This window comes from Emiliania huxleyi, assembly GCF_000372725.1.
Source record: "Emiliania huxleyi CCMP1516 unplaced genomic scaffold EMIHUscaffold_104, whole genome shotgun sequence".
Classification (NCBI taxonomy): domain Eukaryota; phylum Haptophyta; order Isochrysidales; family Noelaerhabdaceae; genus Emiliania; species Emiliania huxleyi.
Genome location: NW_005202176.1, coordinates 380,188 through 396,940, shown reverse-complemented (window position 1 = coordinate 396,940; position 16,753 = coordinate 380,188). Strand labels below are relative to the sequence as shown.

The following is a 16,753-nucleotide window of genomic DNA, read 5'->3' as shown; positions in this document are numbered from 1 at the left end:
TTTCTAGAGAGCAATAGTGATGCACACTTCCTCGCCACGTGTAAGGCCGATTTCTTCCACCCAGTCCGAGCCAGCTCTGCTGTGAGAGGCGCTCGGACCTCGAATTCTTCACCCAGGCAGCTTGGCATAGCGACAAGCTCTGCGCGATAAAGCGTGCCCGCCGCACGCCGGTCTCGACCACACACCGCACCCTGAGTGCCCCTATAGAAGCGAATGGCTCGCCGCCTACAGAGGATCGTGCTATCGCTCGCCGCCGCGACCACGCTCGGCGATGAGCCGCACACGTCTCAGCCCTCGAGCCTCGCGGCGATTGACATGGCGGCCACGAAAGAGCTCGTGATGAAGAACGAGAAGGTGGTGCTCCTGCTCCACACTAGAGGCTGCCATCGCGCCGAGAGCTTCTCGCCGACGCTGGCGTCCGTGGCCGAGCGAGTGCCCGGGCTCGAGTTTGCCCGCCTGAGCCTCGAGCCTGATGCGACCGACACGGGCGGCGGCTTTGCCAAGGGCGTCGAAGCGGGCCGGCCGATGCTGAAGGCCTTCTTCCGCAACGCTCCGCCTGGCAAGCGTGTGCTGGAGTACGCAGGCCCGCCGAACGAGGCTGCTGTGCTGGAGTGGGCGAGGGCGGTCGACGCGTGGGACGGCAGCGACGCGCTCGCTGACGGGTGGGAGGTGGGCAAAGCGCCGGCAGAGGCCTCCGGAGGCAGCCGTCCGAGAGGGGAAAGGGCGAAACGGAGGACAGCGCAGAGAAGCGCCAAGGACGAGACGTGAGATGCGCTTCCACGTGCAACCTCATCACTCTACTTCTCTCACTCGGTGTACGCCACGTCACGCCACGTGTCACCGTGCGCGCCTGCATGCGCGGTCCTAGCCGCGACGGCTAGGTTTTTTTGTCCAAAAGGGCCACCGGCCAAAAGCGCATGTGCTCGAGCGCATGTCTTGGAACGCCGTCCGTCGTCCGACACGCGACAGTCATCTCGTGCTGGCTGCTGTGCGGAGCTGGGGGCGCGCCCGCGCGCCCCCGCCAAGCGCCAAGCCCATGATGCCGCGCACGCCGGCAACTATGTCATCCTTGGAAAGCCTGCGTGGCTTCGGGCGGCGCATTGCTGGTGGAGCGGAGGTGCGCTCGTCCTCCTGTGACAATCCTTGGACATGCGAGCCGCGGCGCGCCCGTGGCGGAGGCCGCGACATCCGCGTTCCCCTCCGGACTGCCCCGATTGTAGACGCGCCAACAACGAAAGGTCGCGTGCGGACCCTGATTGCTATCAGAAACTTCTCGCAACGCGGCCGTTACTTTGCACCTTTCTTTACGCGCATGATGATGGCCGGCGGCGCATGGGCGCCGCGGAAGTTGCTCGACAGGCTGCGGGGGTGAACCTGCTTTTCTAGACGGCTAGGATTGAGAGCAGCCTCGCTCTCAATCCTAGAAGTCGAAGGATTGTGAGCAGCACTCCTCGCAATCGTAGCATCTCTGTGCGATTGTGAGCGCCTACGCTCGCAATCCTACATCTTCTAGGATTGCGAGCGGGTCCCCTCGCAATCGGTGGGATCACTGTTTGGATTGTGAGGATCTTTGGTACGATTGTGAGCGGAGCCGCTCATAGTCCTACATACAAGATGTAGGATTGCGAGCGCTACTGCTCGCAATCGGAGGCATGTTGCTAGGATTGTGAGCAGTGCTGCTCGCAACCCTAGACTTTGCTCGGATTGCGAGCGCGCTGGTAGTAGTCGTAGGCGTCACCAGTCACCTTGGGAGCGGAGCTGCTCTTAGTCCTAGAAGATGTAGGATTGCGAGCGTAGGCGCTCACAATCGCACAGAGATGCTACGATTGCGAGGAGTGCTGCTCACAATCCTTCGACTTCTCGGATTGAGAGCGAGGCTGCTCTCAATCCTAGCCGTCTAGAAAGAAGGTTCAGCGGCGGCGGTTATCGCTGCGGCAAAAGCGCCCGCCCTCTGCTTGAGCACTTGAGCACTGGATAGGGTCGATTCCGCATGGTACGGGACCCCTCGATCGTCTCGCCCTCCCTCACTGGTATGTTCATTGGGGGGGGTCATAACAAACACGGTACAGGATCGAGGTGCACGCTGCCGAAGGCGAAGCAGTGCTCGTCCCCCCTCTCCCCTCTGCTTTGCTTTTGCCCGCGTTTTACGACAACTTTCGGTTTATCGTAGCCGCCGAACTTTACCTCGCTGTTTCTTTATAGGCGTCTGCAAGCTGCGTATTCTTGTATTATCGTCGAGTAGTATTGCGTGGGCGTGGTGCGTATTCTCGTATCACTAGCTCCGAGTAGAGGGGCGGCGTTCTGCAGTTAAGGTCCTCCTGGCCAGTTTCGGGGGGCAAACCCTGCCCACCCCCTAGAGCCCCAGGTAAGGCCCAGGTGTGGCCTAGGGCATCAGAAGGGACCAAGAGGAGTCCAATCTGAGCCATAGAGCCCATGTCTTTGCCCTCGAGGGTCGCGTTCAAATGCCCGGAACGGACGTTACAGTGGTGTCCGGCCGGCACGATCACCGAGCTGTGACGCTCAGGGAAGCCTGATGAGGTACTGGTTTCTTTGCCCAGGCCTGGCCTACGACCCGTGCTGGATCAGCTGAGCAAGGTTTGGGGAGAATCCTATAGTAGGATCTTCAGATATTTTGACGGATGACCGAAATCACCCCGTTTTTGCCCATTTTCGGTCATCCGTCAAAATATCTATAAATAAATAAATAAAACGGGCACGCCAAACGAGGGGTGGGAGAAGGACAGGGTCCCCACCTGCACGAGCAGGATCTTGTAAGGACGATCAGGGACACAGGGGAACGGGAGCGGGGAGCGCATCGCGACACGGAGGGGGGCTGGGCAGGGTTCACCCACACGACAGGGTCCCAGGGATTCCTCGGACACGCGAAATTCTTCTCCGACAGTAAGATTCTTCTCTGGCTTAGGCGGCTCCGGTGGTGAGCCTGTGTGTGTGCCAGTCCGCGCCAGTCCGCGCCCTTGTCGTGCCAGTGTGCTGTGAGAGAGGCTTGTTCCGCAAGAATTCTTCTCTGGCGCCGCGAAATCCGCCCCAAGTCATGAACTCGCTGCAGGGCGCCCTGCTGGCGCTGATTCTGTGCGCTGCGCTCGTTTCGCTCGGCTCGATGACCTCGGCGCAGGCGTCGATGGCCGAGCGGACCGAAGCGGCTGCGCGCACCGAGCATCAGATGACGGCCCTCCGGCAGATGGCGGCGTCGAGCCAGCGGGCAGAGGAGCGGCTGGATCGGCTTTTGGCCGCGGTGGAGCAGCTGCGAGCGGACGCATCGCTCCGGCCCAAAGTCGCAGCCACGGCGACGCCCGCCGCTGCCGCGGTCTTGCCGGCGCCCGCCGCCACCGCCGCCACCGCCGCCACCGCCGCCGCCACCGCCGCCGCCGCTGCCGACGACGGCTGCCCTGGGCGGCGTCCCTACCACACCGTGCTGACGGCGACGGGGTCGGTCTATCAGCAGTGGCAGGCGCGCATCATGTACCACCATTGGAAGAAGGCCTCCGCGGCCGGCGGCAAGTGCACCGACATGGCGGCCTTCACGCGGCTGTGCGCGACGGCCGGCGGGCGGCCCGACGGGCTCGAAGGCGAGATCCCGACGCTCTTCACGGTGGAGCTGAGCGCGCAGGTGCTGGCGTCGCACTTCCACTTTGGCGTCCTCAACAGGCCAAACTCGGTCAAGCAGCTGATGGAGAGCACGACCCTCCTCGCAGAGATCCGAAAGACGAGTGACTATGTGCTCATCCTCGAGACGGACCACGTCATCATGCGCCCCATCCCGAACCTCGCCACTCCGGAGAAGCCGGCGGCCTTTGTGTTTGGGTACATGTTTCCGCAGCCGTCGCAGCAGTGGGTGGTCGAGAAGTACTGGCCCGGAGGGTCGTACAAGAGCGTGCAGCCCGTCGGCCCGTCGCCTCTCCTCATCCACCTCGACCAGCTGCGCCGCGTCTACCAGAAGTGGCTCGACTTCTCGCTGGGGCTCCGCTCCAACTCCGAGGCGGAGAGGGTGATCCAGGGCTGGGTGCAGGAGATGTGGGGCTACTCGATCGCCGCCGCCTCGGAGGGCATCGTCCACCGGCTCGTCGAAGAGTTCCAGGTCGAGCCGGGCGCACTCTCGACCGAGGCCCAGCTGGCCGAGTTTGCCGCAGGGCGCTTCTACATCTTCCACTACACGTACCAGTTTGAGTACATGCTCGACGGCACGCCCTGCCAGCCGTGGAACATCGGCGAGTGGTCCCTCGACAAGCGCCACTTCAACCAAATCTCGCCGGCCTACCCGCTGCCGCAGCCGCCGCCGGGCGCGAACGCGGCCGGCGTCTGGCTGCTCAACGCATGGAACGAGGCGATGGGTTCCATCCCGAGCTGGCCGTCCAAGCAGCCTGCCGGGGGCGAGGGCGGGCAGGTGGTGCAGACGCTCTACGGCCGCCGCAGGCTGGACTGGTTCTCGCGGCACGCCAACGGGTTCGAGCAGGAGGCTTTAATTAGATCTAAATGAATTATTATGAATGATGAATTTACAAGTCTTGCCAACGGGTTCGAGCAGGAGGCTTTCATTAATTGATACTTAGTCATGACTAATTCATCAATAAGTCTTGCCAACGGGTTCGAGCAGGAGGCGCGCAAGAACCCGCTCATCAAGCGGCTGCGCGGCAAGCGCTACTCGTGCGCCGCCGGCGCGGGCGGCGCCGACGCGCAGCGTGTGTCCGCGGAGCTGCAGCCGACGGGGGACATGAGCTTGGCCGGCGAGCCGCGCGCGCGGTGGGGCGCGATGAACGACCCGATGCAGGGGCCGACTTGCCCGGTCGACGCCTGCCTCTTTGTCAACCTGCGAGGGAAGGCGACTCCGCCGTCCCTCCAGCCCTCCCCTCTCGAGCCAGCCCCGCCCTCTCCGGCTGGCCCCACCCTCTCGAGCCAGCCCCCGCCCTGGACGCTCCACACTCCCTCGCCCTCCTTCCTCCCTGCCGCCCCCTCTCCCCTCTCCAGGAGGCGGTGGCGCACGCGGATGGCTCCCGGCTGACCGTCTATGAGAGCGTCTACACGGCGCGGTCGCGCGAGGCCGCCAGGCAGCCCTTGTGGAGCTGCGAGGCGGCTGAGTGAGGGGCGGGCAGGGAGTCGCGCGATCGGGCACAAACATGCGGGCCACGTGCACTTGTGTCCGAGCTCCAGCGTGTGCACTCGTGTCGGTTGTGGACCTGCCGGACCACGGCGCCCCCCCCGCTCGCAAGCGAGAGGAGTGAGGACGCTCCGAGTGCGACTGCTCTCTGCTGAGCGAGTGGATAGTGGTGAAGATGCGATAGCCCGTGTCCATCATCTGATATCTCAGGTCTCGCTCGGGAGGTGCTTCGTTGTTTTCAGGCTCTTTTGCACGCGCGGTTACTTCCTCCAGGATTGGTCTTCTCTGCCTGCGGGAACACCCTCGGGCGGCCGGGTGGGGCTGCGGCTGGAGCTAGCATGGCTCGATAGAGCCGAGACCCCGTGTTGAGGCGGCGCTCCTGTGGGCGGCTGTGGAATCGGCAGATTCGACCTCAGATCTCCAGTATTCTCATCCCAGTGGATGGACCAACATGGTCCATCCGATGGACGTCCGGACGTCCCTTTGTGTTCCTCTCTCCCCGTCCGCCAGCGAGACGCTCAGTCGCTAAGTCATGATGCGCGATGCCGCAAAGAAACTCGTGGTCGCGTGCGCTCTCGTGTCCGTGACCTTTGCCAAAGCGAGCCACGAGTGTGGCGACGGCCTCCTGGGCGCGAGCACGACCCCGTGGGAGGAGCTTCAGCAGCTTGCAAGCAACCGCTTCTACGGCACCTATCATGAGAGCCGCGCCAACATGCCCGAGCAGCAGCCTGAGTACATCGAGCTGGCCAAGAGGCGGCAGTACGATGGCGATGGACGCAGGGTCGCAGCGTCCTTCGACGACAGGCTATTGCACTTTGGCCTCGTCGACAGCCAGCTGAGGCATGCCGGGGAGGACGCGTACGGCTTTCTCGAGTCCATCGGTACCAAGATGATCCCGCACGGCAGCCAGCGAGCGCCCAACTACACCAGCGTCACCAATGGGCAACTGCTGCGCGGCGAGGGCGAGCTCGACAGCGGCCACTTCTTTGACCATCTGCTGGGCAACGAACACTGCCTGCGCGAGTGGCAGCACCTCGGCGACAACATCGACGACGACGTCTGCCTCGCAGGCCTCTTTCACAGCATCTACGGCACCGTGGGCTATCAGGCTTCGCAGTTTCCGATCTCCAGGCGCGATGAGCTGCGCGAGCTCATCGGTGAGCGCGCCGAGCAGCTCGTGTACTGGACGTGCGCGATGGACAAGGCCACGTGGTTTGAGATGCTTCTCGCCAACAAGGACCTCAAGCACAAGGCGCCGCTCCACCACTTTTCCGGACGCACCACCGCCCTGGGGAAACCCGTGCCAGGCATCTGGCCGCAGGACGGACCCTTCCGCCTGACGGGGGAGGAGCGCTGGACGATGACCGCGCAACAGTACACCGATTACTGCGCGCTGCAGCTGTCGCACTTGTTCCGGCAGGCAAACAATGGCGACCTCGACACTTCGTTCCTGCGCGACCGCTTCCACGAGGCCCACCGCATCATGGCGGAGCGCGCGGGCGGTGCCGCCCTGCAGCAGTTCCACGACGAGCTCTCTCGCTACCGCAGGGAGAATGCGTCGCTCCTCCTGGAGCACGATGAGCGGGGCTGTGCCCCTGTCACCGCGCCCACCAGGCTTCGGGGCCAGCCATTCGTGCCTGGCGGCAACAGGGACTCGATGCCGCTGGTGGTACCGGAGCCGACGGCACGTTCCCTCTGCTGCTGCGCGCGCGCCCGGACAGCAACGCGAGCATCGAGGATTACGCGAAGGAAGCCCTCGCCGTCATCGGCTCCCGCCTGCACGAGGTGGGCGTGGTGCTCATCCGTGGGGCACCGCTGAGCGACGCCAACGACTTTGAGGCCTTCTTGGAGGCGATGGGCCATCGGCTCTTCCCGTACCACCTCGGCACGACGACGCGCTCCATGGTGGGCGCGCTCGCCGCCGAAGCGTCCGACCTCGCGGCGGCGATGATTGTGGAGCCCCACCAGGAGCTAGCGTATCGGCGCGAGCAGCACCCGAGCACCATCAACTTCTTCTGCGCGCGTGCGGGAGGCGCGCAGGACGGCGGCGAGACGCTGTTGGCCGATATGCGCAACGTGACGCAGCAGCTCGACGCCGCACTTCTGAGTGGCATCCAAAAGCTCGGCCTCACCTACATTCGAGTGCTTCAGAACAGGACGCAAGACCCGGAGCATGCCAAGCTCGGATGGCCGCGGGGCAAGGTGACCTCGCCCATGCTATTTGGGGGCAACCGGCCGTCTTGGCAGGACTTCCTTGGCGACACGCGCGAGGAGGCGGAGCAGTGGCTGACGGCGAACGGCTACGGGTTCGAGTGGCTGCAGGGCGACTCGCTGCGCATGTGGCAGACCGTCGACGAGGTCATGCGCCCCCACCCCGTGACGGGAGAGGACATCATGTTTGCTCAGGCTCACGCTCACCACAACTCTTACCACTCGTCGCATCCTGCCTTCCTCGCCGCGACACCCTACCCCTCCCCCAGCGACTTGGAACAGCTGCCGGTGCACGTGACGTACGGCAACGGCTCGCCGTTGAGTGAGGAGGCCCTCGCGCACGTGCGCGCGCTCGTCTACAAGAACTCGGTCGCTCTCACTCTGGAGGCAGGCGACGTGCTCGTGCTCGACAACCTCCTGACCGCACACGGTCGCATGCCCATGAGGGTCTCGAGCAGCCGCGTTTTGCTCACCTCGCTCGGTCGCGACCATCCCAATGCCATTCTGATGGACAATCCCAAATTTCTACCGTGAACCTTTCCATGCGCGCAGCCGCCAGGCACTGGGCTTCGCACGCGGGTCCACCCCATCATCTCCTGCGAGGCCAGTGACGTGCGCGGCCCGATCTGCATGCTGGCGCGTGTCCCTGAGGCCTGAGCTAGACTAAGAGGCCCGGCCGCCATTCGTGCATGCAAATAAGGTGAGCTGCCAGCTCGTGTACGAATAATTAATATGATTGTAACTAATCTATTTGACATATGCATTGATTTGTAAAGTACTTTGTCTTAGCCGGCCGGCCTGGCATACAGCGAGCGCTGCATGCATGCTCAATTTATTAATAAAGGCTGCATGCCGTGGCCAGGGCCGGCTCCTCGCCCTGGCGCCATGCATGCACGCAGATTCTGAGTCCGACGGCGCCGGCGGGCCCGGCCTCGGCTACTAAGCCGAGCTAGATAGAGCCCTAGAGCTCGAGGTCCTCGGCGATGTGATACACGGAGCCGCAGATCAGCTCAGGAAGGTGACGAGGCCGGCGAGGTGGATCGCGCCCAGGGTCCACAGCGTGACGGCGCCGCTCATCAGCACCCCGTGGAGGTCTTCCGCCGAAGTGTGAAGCAGATGCGCATGAGCGAGGCGCAGCGCAAGGAGCGCCGGCGGCGAAACCGCGAGTACCGACGGCGCAAGCGGGAGCTGGGCAAGCCGGACAAGCCGGAGCTGGAGCGTCGTAGGAAGCTCAATTGGGAACTGGACATGCTCACGCATTGAACGCCCCCGCGGCTATTCACCGGATACGGGGTAACGGGGGCGTGCACAAATCTAAAGAGCTCTCGTGTCTGGAGGCACCATCGTCACGCGGCGGTCGGGTGGCGGCTACACAGCCCGGCAGCGTGTCAATCACATCGGAAGCTCGCGGCACCGCATAGCGGACGCGCGAGGTACCGTAGTTGCTGGTGTCGGACGCTCGCGGCACCGCACAGCGGACGCGCGAGGCACCGCCCAGCAACAGGCGACGGAAGGAGGCTCACGGCACCGCGCAGCGGACGCGTGAGGTACCATCCTCGCTGGAGACAGACGGACGCTCGCGGCACCGCATAGCGGACGCGCGAGGCACCATCGGTTTCCATACACAAGCGGAAGCTCGCGGCACCGCATAGCGGACGCGCGAGGTACCGTCATCAACAGCGGCGCGGCGAGGCAACTCAGCGCGTCTCTCAAGGGTGGGAACCTCTTATCACCATCGGCATCTGTTCGTCCTCATCTGCGTTTGCATCACGGCTGTATTGGCGATCGTCAACGCCATGACATAATCGCCATCATCCTCATGCCCAGCTTGCGCGTAGGGAGGAGGAGGCTGCGCTGCGCAAAAGCACGGGCGGGAGGGGTTTCTCCTGCGGAGTCGTGCGTGCGCAGGGCTCCTCTTTGCTTTCTTCTACTCCCTACTATCATCTCGTTCCCGTCCTACCAGAGAAGGTTGCTTCCTCCAGGATTGGTCTTCTCTGCCTGCGGGAACACCCTCGGGCGGCCGGGTGGGGCTGCGGCTGGAGCTAGCATGGCTCGATAGAGCCGAGACCCCGTGTTGAGGCGGCGCTCCTGTGGGCGGCTGTGGAATCGGCAGATTCGACCTCAGATCTCCAGTATTCTCATCCCAGTGGATGGACGTCTGGACGTCCCTTTGTGTTCCTCTCTCCCCGTCCGCCAGCGAGACGCTCAGTCGCTGGCGGCCGCAGTTTTCTGTGACCCACCCACCTCTCCCTTGTGTTTTGTCTGGGGAGGGGTTTCTCCTGCGCGGAGTCGTGCGTGCGCAGGGCTCCTCTTTGCTTTCTTCTACTCCCTACTATCATCTCGTTCCCGTCCTACCAGAGAAACGCGTTTTCTCGTGTCAGACCATTTCACGCTCTCGCACGTCACAGCACACCAGAGGCGACAAAGCCCTGAAAAGAGAGAACACACGTGTCCGCTGTCGTCCACTAGAGGTAACCCATACACACACTCCTGGTGCACAGCGCATAACACTGAACAGGTCACGGGAGAGTGCTCGTGAGCAGCAGGCTCACACCCGCCAAGCCGAGCTGCAAGCCCACGGCCACGAGGCCCCAGTCGAGGTGGTCTGATTTGTACGCGACGAGCAAGCTCGCAGCGATGCTCGCTGTGACAAGGAGCGTCGTGCTGTCCCCGCCGCCGAAGCCGCCACCGCCGCCGCCGCCGCCGCCGGCGCCACTGCTGTCCTCCTCCCTCTTGGAACGGCTCTCGGTGGCAGCTGGGCCGGGGGGAGGGGCGGGCGGGTAGCCCCGCGCTTCAGCCTCGCGCCACATCTCCTCCACGCGCCCTTGCCCGCCGAGCAAGGCGGCGAGGCTGTCTCCGCCCCCGTCGGAGCGGATCTCGATGCGCGCGGCGATGTCCTCGTGCAGGACCCGCCTGATGACGCCCCACGAGGCGGAGAACCAGCGCGGCGCAAAGATGAAGTACGCCTGCGCACAGCGGCCGGGCGGCGTGAGGCGTTGCCCCTCCGACGCCCCTTGCCCCTTCCGCGGCCTCGCTCCTTTCGGAGGTTGATTAATTAAAGAATTAATTAATAATGAAGAATTAATTCATTGCCCCTTCCGCGGCCTCGCTCCTTTCGGAGGTTGTCTGGCACGTGCCGCTGGCCGAGGGAGAGCACGCGAGCGAGCATCGCCAGGCCGGGCGGGTAGAAGTGGGTCGACAGCGAGATGCCGCGCAGGTCGTGGACCTGGGCGGAGGGAGAGGCGGGTGAGAGGGAGAGGCGGGTGAGAGGAAGAGGCGGGTGAGAGGAAGAGGCGGGTGAGAGGGAGAGGCGGGTGAGAGGAGAGGCGGGTGAGAGGGAGAGGCGGGTGAGAGGAGAGGCGGGTGAGAGGGAGAGGCGGGTGAGAGGAGAGGCGGGTGAGAGGAAGAGGCGGGTGAGAGGAGCGGATGCGGACGAGAGCGCCTCGACTGGGCCCGCCCACCGCTCGGTCGGGCAAGCTCGGCCGTTGGCCGCGTTCATGTGCGCGAGCATCCCCTCCACGAAGTGGAGGTAGAAGGTGCGGAGCTCCGACTCGGAGATGTCACGCATCAGCTTCCGAGGCCGGAGCGGGCCGTACCCAAAATAGTACACCCCAGAGCCGCCGGCGATGCTCGTGACGAGGCCGCCAGGCCAATGCGGCGCCACCTTGGCGAGCACCATCTTGCGCGCGTGCGACCCAGCGCCACTGTCATCCAGGCTGTGCTCGGCTCGGAAGCGGAGCGTGTCTCGGAGGGCAGCGGCCGCGGCTCGAACGTCAAGCTTGTGGGCGATGAGGAACCGCTCAAAGGCACGCGGCTTCCCACCAAGCGCGCATGTGGAGGGCTCTTCGCCGCTGAGGCCGGAGGCCTCCTGGAGCTGCCGCACGAGCTCGTCCATGGTGGGCGCCATGGCAGAGGCGGCCCCCTAGTACCCCCTACCCTTATAGGGGGACCCCCCAGAGGGCCCCGCAATAGGTAGGTAGGTGGTGGTGGTGGTGGTTGGTGGTGGTGGTGGTTGTGGTGGTTGTTGTTGTTGGTGGTGTGTGTGTGGGGGGGGGGGGCGAGAGGAGTGGGAAACCCGCTTCGCTCGCGCGGGAGACGGTGCGTTTAGCCGCGAACGGGGCCATGCCAGACGAGTCGCCTGTTGTGACGCCAGCCGAGACGGGTGCGGTGGGCGCTGGGAGCCTTTGGCATATCTCCAGAAACGACTAGCAGTAATCAAACTCACTTTGGTCCGCCGAATGTACGGAGGTCCGCCGAATGTACACGCGCCGACAAAACGCGAATGCGCGCCGCGCTCCGGCGCCATGTCAATGCAGAAGAGTGCTGCCGTCGGGGCTGAGGGCGACGCTGACTGGGTTGTCGAGCTGAGCTTCACCGCCCACGCCATCAGCGCTGCCAGCAGTGCTGCTGCCCGCGAGCGTAGTCACCGCGCCCCTCGCCACCTCCACGTGCCGGATCTTGTGGTTCCAGAACTCTGCCACGAACAGTGCGCTGCCGTCGGGGCTGACGTCGATGCCGATTGGGCTGTTGAACTGCGCCGCGCCGCCCACGCCATCAGCGCTGCCTTCGGCGCCGCTGCCCGCGACAGTCGTCACCACGCCAGTCGCCACCTCCACCCGCCGGATCGTGTAGCCGCCGAAGTCCGCCACAAACAGCACGCTGCCATCGGGGCTGATGGCGATGCCAGACGGGCCGTCGAACTCCGCCGCGCCGCCCACACCATCCTCGTCGCCTTCTTCGCCGCTGCCCGCGACAGTCGTCACCGCGCCCGTCGCCACCGCCACCCGCGGATCTTGTGGTTGTTGTAGTCCGCCACACAAACAGCGCGCCGCCGTCGGGGCTGATGGTGACGCCGTATGGGGCGTTGAACTGCGCCGCGTCGCCCACACCGTCCGCGTCGCCATGTTCGCCGCTGCCCGCGAGCATAGTCACAGCGCCAGTCGCCACCTCCACCCGCAGGATCTTGTGGTTGCCGTTGTCCGCCAAAAACAGCGCGCTACCGTCGGGGCTGAGAGCAATACCCGGCCGGCGGCAATCCTCGCAGGTCGCGACGGTGCGGCGGCGGCAATCCTCGCAGGTCGCGACGGTGCGGCTGCGCCCGGCCGCCGACACATGCAGCAGCGAGTGCTCTGTCGTGACGTACCAGCCGCCCGCGCGATCGCTTGCAACGGCAAACAGCGGGCCGTCCTCGCCCTCGAGCGCCAGCGTGGTGACCTGGCCGACGACGCGCGCGCCAAAGATGGGCGCCTCGAAGCCACCCGCGACTGGCACAGCCTCGCCCTCCTCCTCGCCTTCGCTGGCGGTGCGGGCGCGCTTGCGGGAGGACACACACATGCGCCGTGAAGCCGAAACCAGCGTCAGTGGGTTCGGTCCTAACCATGTGCGGTCTCGGTTCTTGCGCTCAGCTTCTACATACATCAGCTTCTGAGTTCTTCGCCTTTCTATCTATCTATTGCCGCCGCAATCCGATGTGATCACACGATGACTTATTCGATGTGAACACGGCTTTGCCAATGGGAATCGCGCCACCCGAGACCCGATCTCACGCAAGCGACAAAAGGCCGGAGTGCGAGGCGACGCATGTCTTGAAGGTCCGATACTGGAAGCCCATATACAGGCCTTGTCAGGTTCTCGCTCATCCACCCACCCTTCCTCGACCTTCCCGACGATACCAGCGGGCCCGCCTCCAGCCCTCCACCTAGAAGACTGGTGCTGGGGGGTGAGTGTTCCCTGCTTCCGGCTACTGCATATACCTGAGCTAGGGCCTGAGAGACCTCGCTGGAGCCGAGGCATAGCGGCGTGATTTCGGACCTCCACCACCGACCACCCTCGTCATGTCCCGGGCTGTGTGGCCTCAACCCTAGCCGGCCCGCTGTTCCTAGGTAGGGTTACGCGAGCTGTCCAAAGCTGTCACACTGAGGGAGGGTGTAGAGGATGTAGAGTGTAGAGCGCTGTAAAGATGTAGAGATGTAGAGCGCTCTGGAGCGCTGTAGAGCTTGTAGAGCTGTACATCCGGCGCGTGACGATGTGAGTCCGATGTAGAGCGATGTAGAGCGCGATTCTGCTGTAGAGTTTGTTGTAGAGGCTCTATAGCCAAACCGCTGGGAAGGCAGTGACTCAAAGAGGTCGAGCCGCGCTAGTGGGGTGTGTCTCCGAGCTTACTGGAGCTCTGATGGACGGCCCTGACTATCCCTGACACACAGAGAGTCACTCTGACGGCACACAACACCCTATAACTGCGTCATGACCAGCCTGCCATGCGTCGCCGGTGCCGCATTCGTCGCAGTGCTTCTTTAGCAGGCGGTGGACTGTCGGCTGCGAGGACGGTCGCATTTGCGCGAGGCGAGGAGAGCATTGCTGCGCGTTGCATGCGCCATGACTCGCGCCAGCGAGCGCGCGTGCGGGAGCTCCTGGCTGAGCGTTGAGTCCAAGCGAGTTGCGCTGGCCACGATCGCTACGCCGAGCCGAGCTGACGCGCCGAGGCGCCGGCCAGTCGCAGCCGTGAGGCATGTCACAGCAGCAGAGGCACCTGCCACCCATTGGGCGGGCAGACAGAAGGCCAGGGCAGCACTGGCAAGTGCAACGCGCCTCATGTCGGAGAGCGACCGTGCCTCTCGTTCGCCGCTTATGGTGTAGAATTTGTTGTAGAGATTTTACGTTGTAGAGCGCCTCTACATCGCTCTACATCGGACTCACATCGTCACGCGCCGGATGTAGAGCTCTACAGCTCTACAGCGCTCTCCAGCTCTACAGCTCTACAGCGCTCTACACTCTACATCCTCTACACCCTCCCTCAGCTGTCACAGCTAGGGTTGCAAGACCTCAAAGGCCGGTCATCCACCACCCGAAAGTGGCCGCCCTCCCCTCCAGAGCGCCGCCACAGCCGTCGTGCAAAACGGCCCAACCACCGACACGACCGCCACCGTCCGGCGGCAAGGCATACGCTCTGAGGCCGTAGAATGGCGACGGCTGCATCTAGCTCTTTGCGCGGGTCAAGTGTACCTGGCCTCCCCTTGATGGTCCTATGCGGGCTTCTTCACAGGAGTCGATCTTGGAGAGGGGCAGTGCTCACTCTGCACTCTCTGGTCGGCCTGCTGTACCGACCCGTCGTTGGCTTCACATCTACCTCTTGCCAGCGGCTCTCCTCGGCACCAGAGCACTCCATCAGAACGACAGAGCCTGTCCTGGGGCGGGTCCCTACGCCCTTACAATCATACGCATAAAAAACCCGGACTCAATCAATTGTACTGCGGTGGGGTGAGTAAATGCACAAAGAGCAAAAAACTGACGAGGCCTGCGCCACAATTGCAGCGGAGGTGTGCCGAGGGGGACCGGGAGGCGGTATAAAGTAAATCGCCCGGCGCTGCTTGCAGGTTGCAGCGTTGCAGCTCCGCGGCGAAGGAAAAAATCTCTTCTCCGCCGCCCCCGCCCCCGGCAAATCGCAAGCAAGGCGTGTCGTGCGATACACACAGTCGTCAAGTATTGCTAAAAATCTCTCTCTCTCTCAGTCGTCTGTAGATCTAAGTAGAGCTCTACCTGAACTGGGACTGGCGAGGTACTCCCACCCTCAAACGGGGTACCCCCTTTGCTGGGGCGAGCCTCGGCGAGAGCCATGGTCGCCGGCGAGCCACTCGCTCTTCCCCGCGCCGGCCCGCGCTTGCGCAGTGGCGCTGATGTGGATCGGCCATCGCATCGCGTACGGATCTCCGTCCCGCTCGGAGTTGGGCGCGCTGTCCGACGTCTGGCGCGAGCATGTGGTGCCGCACGCAGTTGCGCGCGAGCGTAGTGGGCCGCCTGTCGCGTGACGCGTCATAGCGCCCGGCCTTGGGTCGCGTTAACCTTTTTTGCTGTGCCGCTTGAGTGTTGAGAGAGAGCGCCGCGGCGTGTCGACCGCCACCGGCGCGGGGGCCCCAGTGGCCAGACGCCAGAGCTCCAAAAATAGTTGCGTGAATACCCCATTGCAAGGAGCCCGAACCCTCGGCGAGGAAAGGACAAAAGTTCACATGGCGGCACGGCGTGGAGGACCGGGCCGCTGGGACGACGACGACGACGATTACGCGCCGGTGTACAAAGGGAACCGGAACTACGACTCCGTCGGCGCCAAGGTTGGCGAGGCCTTCTCCGACCTAGCCGTCAGCGTGCGCAAGGTGGCGGACCGGGTTCTCGACGACGGGGGGTGCGAAGCCTGGAGCGGAGTGAAGTAGCACTGATGCCGCGTCTGCTGGCCGTCTCGTCCCCGTCCGACCGCGGCAGCCTCGCACTCTCCCACGCAGCGCCGCGCGCTCGCAGGACGAACCGCGGCGGGCGCTTTGACGAGCGGCGAGGCTCCGGAAGCAGCAACAACGCCTGGGGCCGCGCGCGCCGCGCCTTCTCGATGGGCGATGACAGCCCACCGCGCAGCCAGAGCTCGCTGCCCGAGAACTGCTTTTGCGACATGCGCGGCTTTGCCTGCCCGCGCCACCGAGGCGAGCAGAGGGTGAGAGAGGGAGACGGGCGCGGAGCTGAGGCCGGCGGCAGGGAGAGGCGGCGAGAGGGAAGGCCAGGCGAGAGGCGGCTGCTGTGGCCCCACCCTCGCGTGCGCCTGCCACTCGCAGGGCGCGAGAAGTGGAGGCAGAACCACGACTACAAGATCCACGTTGAACACAACATCGACTCTGCTGCGTCGGACGCCGCGCTCGGTGACTCTCACGCCGGCTCCCTCTCCCTCTCCCTCTCCCCCTCTCTCTCACACACACACACACAACGTCGACTCTGCTGCGTCGGACGCCGCGCTCGGTGACTCTCACGCCGGCTCTCTCTCCCTCTCCCCCTCCCCCTCCCTCTCTCTCTCACACACACAACATCGACTCTGCTGCGTCGGACGCCGCGCTCGGTGACTCTCACGCCGGCTCCCTCTCCCTCTCCCTCTCCCCCTCTCTCACACACACACACACACAACGTCGACTCTGCTGCGTCGGACGCCGCGCTCGGTGACTCTCACGCCGGCTCCCTCTCCCTCTCCCTCTCCCTCTCCCTCTCCCTCTCCCTCTCCCTCGCCCTCTCCCTCTCCCTCTCCCTCTCCCTCTCCCTCTCCCTCTCCCTCTCCCTCTCCCTCTCCCTCTCCCTCTCCCTCTCCCTCGCCCTCTCCCTCGCCCTCTCCCTCTCCCTCGGTGACTCTCACGCCGGCGCCCGCAACGCACGTCGACTGATCCCGCCTCCCCGCCCCTCTGCCCAGGCGCCGGCTCGACCCTCGCCGGCTCCACCTTTGGGAAGTGTCTAGGAAGTGTCTAGGAAGTGTCTAGGCGCCGGCTCGACCCTCGCCGGCTCCACCTTTGGGAAGTGTCTAGGAAGTGTCTAGGAAGTGTCTAGGCGCCGGCTCGACCCTCGCCGGCTCCACCTTTGGGAAGTGTCTAGGAAGTGTCTAGGAAGTGTCTAGGCGCCGGCTCGACC

The 16,753-nt window shown here is 64.3% G+C and overlaps 5 protein-coding genes across 5 annotated transcripts; 3 read left to right on the top strand and 2 right to left on the bottom strand.

Moving 5' to 3' along the window:
• Positions 1–213: 213 nt before the first annotated feature.
• On the top strand, positions 214–1,372 carry EMIHUDRAFT_222705 (hypothetical protein; the record flags this gene model as incomplete). The annotated part of the gene is made up of 3 exons (XM_005792957.1): positions 214–706; positions 1,078–1,117; positions 1,267–1,372. The coding sequence occupies 3 exons, from the start codon at positions 214–216 to the stop codon at positions 1,370–1,372; spliced, it is 639 nt and encodes a 212-aa protein (XP_005793014.1).
• A 1,827-nt stretch (positions 1,373–3,199) lies between these two features.
• Positions 3,200–4,495, top strand: EMIHUDRAFT_69669 (hypothetical protein; the record flags this gene model as incomplete). Its single annotated transcript, XM_005792956.1, has 1 exon — positions 3,200–4,495. One exon carries the CDS (start codon positions 3,200–3,202, stop codon positions 4,493–4,495), a length of 1,296 nt encoding a protein of 431 aa, XP_005793013.1.
• A 1,150-nt stretch (positions 4,496–5,645) lies between these two features.
• EMIHUDRAFT_222702 (hypothetical protein) lies at positions 5,646–8,267 on the top strand (the record flags this gene model as incomplete). The annotated part of the gene is made up of 4 exons (XM_005792955.1): positions 5,646–6,782; positions 6,863–7,805; positions 7,884–7,936; positions 8,187–8,267. 4 exons carry the CDS (start codon positions 5,646–5,648, stop codon positions 8,265–8,267), a joined length of 2,214 nt encoding a protein of 737 aa, XP_005793012.1.
• A 1,424-nt stretch (positions 8,268–9,691) lies between these two features.
• Positions 9,692–11,250, bottom strand: EMIHUDRAFT_439641 (hypothetical protein). The gene is made up of 2 exons (XM_005792954.1): positions 10,767–11,250; positions 9,692–10,550 (listed from the first exon to the last, which is right to left on the bottom strand). Exons 1-2 carry the CDS (start codon positions 11,229–11,231, stop codon positions 10,392–10,394), a joined length of 624 nt encoding a protein of 207 aa, XP_005793011.1. The 5' UTR covers positions 11,232–11,250; the 3' UTR covers positions 9,692–10,391.
• A 381-nt stretch (positions 11,251–11,631) lies between these two features.
• Positions 11,632–12,658, bottom strand: EMIHUDRAFT_222699 (hypothetical protein; the record flags this gene model as incomplete). Its single annotated transcript, XM_005792953.1, has 2 exons — positions 11,632–11,995; positions 12,141–12,658. 2 exons carry the CDS (start codon positions 12,656–12,658, stop codon positions 11,632–11,634), a joined length of 882 nt encoding a protein of 293 aa, XP_005793010.1.
• Between the last annotated feature and the right edge of the window lie 4,095 nt (positions 12,659–16,753).

Excerpts from the sequence above, each read along its gene's own strand:
- EMIHUDRAFT_439641 (XM_005792954.1), bottom strand. The coding sequence starts at position 11,231 with ATGGCGCCCACCATGGACGAGCTCGTGCGGCAGCTCCAGGAGGCCTCC. Across the intron at positions 10,551-10,766 it reads GGTGGGCGGGCCCAGTCGAG|GTCCACGACCTGCGCGGCAT; the intron begins GCGCTCTCGTCC and ends CCCTCCGCCCAG.